This window comes from Frankliniella occidentalis, unplaced genomic scaffold, assembly GCF_000697945.3.
Source record: "Frankliniella occidentalis isolate FOCC.00 unplaced genomic scaffold, Focc_3.1 Scaffold26, whole genome shotgun sequence".
NCBI lineage: Eukaryota > Metazoa > Arthropoda > Insecta > Thysanoptera > Thripidae > Frankliniella > Frankliniella occidentalis.
In genome coordinates this window covers 1,495,411-1,497,571 of record NW_026267156.1, presented here as the reverse complement: position 1 = coordinate 1,497,571, position 2,161 = coordinate 1,495,411, and the positions used below count along the sequence as shown (strand labels likewise).

Genomic DNA, 2,161 nt, shown 5'->3' with positions numbered 1-2,161 from the left:
CCCGCCGCGCCGGCAGCCGACAGGTCCCCCGCCCGGCCCCCGCCCAGTCCCTCACCTTTGCGTACAACACCATGAGAAACACCTGTCCAGCCCAGAGGCAGCTCCCCCCTCTCGTCCCCAACCCCCCGGGCCCTCAACAAAACTCGAGTGTGTGCTGGTCAAGGGGGTGGGGTAGGGGGGCATACATTAATCACGTGGAGAAAAGGACGGCGGCGGCGGCGGCGGTGGCGGCCGCAGTCCCAGAAGGGGAAAGCACAATCGTGTTGTTTCCTTTTCCTTTATCGAGTACACCACCGTACACAACACCGGCCCGAACGCACACTTATATAGCGCGGCACCGATAAAAGCAGCCCTCGCGATCCGAGTCGGTCGTTGCGGCGAAGTACGTTTCATATTGTGTGTGTGTGTGTGTGCCGCGCAGAGCGAGCGGTGTGGGACCCTGACCACTTTATTGACTCGCGCCAAAGGGACCAGAGGCCGACAATAAAATAGCGCCGAGCGGAAGTCGACGGCGCAGCGGCCGCGGGTCAACCAGAGCAGCGCGCGGGGTGTCGCCGGCCGGCCGTCACACCTTCGCCGTCCACCTCCACCTGTCCGTCGCGCGGTCTCCCACGGGACTCCTCCGTCTCCGTCTCATGCTATATTCACTTAAGCGGTCACTCGGTACTCGAGAGCGTAAAGCGTAAGCGTAAAGCGCACCGCTTTGGCGTAGAAGAGCGGAGTGGGGGGGATGCGCCTTAACCTTACATTGGCACATATTTCGTATGACACCTTCTTTACATGGTCATATTATCACCACAACATAGTCTGAATGTATGACAACTCCAGAAAATGCTTTTCAACACTCGTCAAAACCTAATATGCGCCAAGATGAGGTTAGGGTGCGTACCACAACTCCGCTCTTCTACGCCAAAGCGGTGCGCTTTACGCTCACGCTTTACGCTCTCGAGTAAGCTCTCGCATATGACCGCTTAAGTGAATATAGCATCATTGGCTGCCCGTTGCGTTCCCCGGAGGTTCCCTCTGGTTCCCTGTTGCTCCGGGCTGCACCAAGGCGGACGAGGAATGCAGGCAGCATGGGCTGGGCGAGCGAGAACCGCAGCCGCGTGTCGAGCTGTCGAGCAGCGCGCCCCCCACCAGCACCGGCCGTCCTCTTTTTATGTTGTTGTCGATGTGGTTGCTGTTTTAATTTTTATTTTATTGTCATTCGGCGGCTTCTCCACGAAGCGCCGGGCCCGGGTGGGGCCGGGCAATGCAGCTGTGCAGTGCTGCACAGCCGCAGAGGCGGGGGTCATGGTCGCGCGACGAGCGGCACTCGTTTCTTGTCTTTTGAACGCGACTGTACCGCGGAGTGTCGGAGAGAGACAGAGAAACAGAGGTGAGCGCGGCCGCGGCTCCGCCGGCTAGCTTAAGCCGCCGCGCCCCGCCCCTCCCTTGGTCTCTCTCTTACTCTCGCGGTCCCAAGAGCAGACGAGCCCTGGGTCGGCTGCCTAACCTCCGGGGGCATTCCTTTGCTCTCAGCTGGAGAAGAGGGCCCGGCCGGGACGAGCCGAGCTCGGCCCAGCCGAGCCATGCCGAGCCGAGCCGAGGCTCCAGCGGGTCCAGCGGCGGAGCGGAGAGCGGAGGCTGCGGCCTGGCGCTGCTTACCTCTTCGGCAAACTCGAAGTCTCCGTCGAATTTCCGGACCCGCTGCTTGGCGGCCGCGGCGAAAGCCAACGCCGTCAGCAGCACGACGACGCACAACACACGCATCCTGGTACTTGGGGGGGCGCGAGCTGGGCGCGAGCGGAGCCCCAAAACACTCCCGGGCGGCGCGGCAGGGACACTCTGGCCAGGCGCGAGCTCGGAAGGCACTGCGGGCGATGCGGAGCGGAGCGGCCGGGCCGAAGGGGACCAAAACAAAACCGAGCCGTGCGCTGCGAGCTGCGCCTCCCGCGAGCTTCTCTCCTCCAGCTCGCGACTTGGGCAGACCGCAGCGCCACCCGGCGGCGCCCGGCGCAAGCGCGCGCAGTGCCGCCAACCGCCGCACCGGCGCGGCCAGCCTTCCCCGCCCGGCGAGTCCCTCCTCGCGAGGGAAAAAAAATTGGCCAGTCGTTGGAAAAAAGGTGGACTGTTTAAACCAAAGAAGCAATATGTTAGGCACACAGTCGAGAGCGGCTTT

General features: G+C 62.8%; 1 protein-coding gene across 1 annotated transcript in view; it reads right to left on the bottom strand.

Moving 5' to 3' along the window:
• Positions 1–1,946, bottom strand: part of LOC113203061 (proteoglycan Cow) — a gene marked incomplete in the record, with an annotated part of 70,766 nt that extends 68,820 nt beyond the window's left edge. Inside the window, 1 exon segment of the mRNA XM_052265368.1 lies at positions 1,648–1,946. Within this exon segment, the coding sequence (XP_052121328.1) occupies positions 1,648–1,752 (105 nt within the window).
• Between the last annotated feature and the right edge of the window lie 215 nt (positions 1,947–2,161).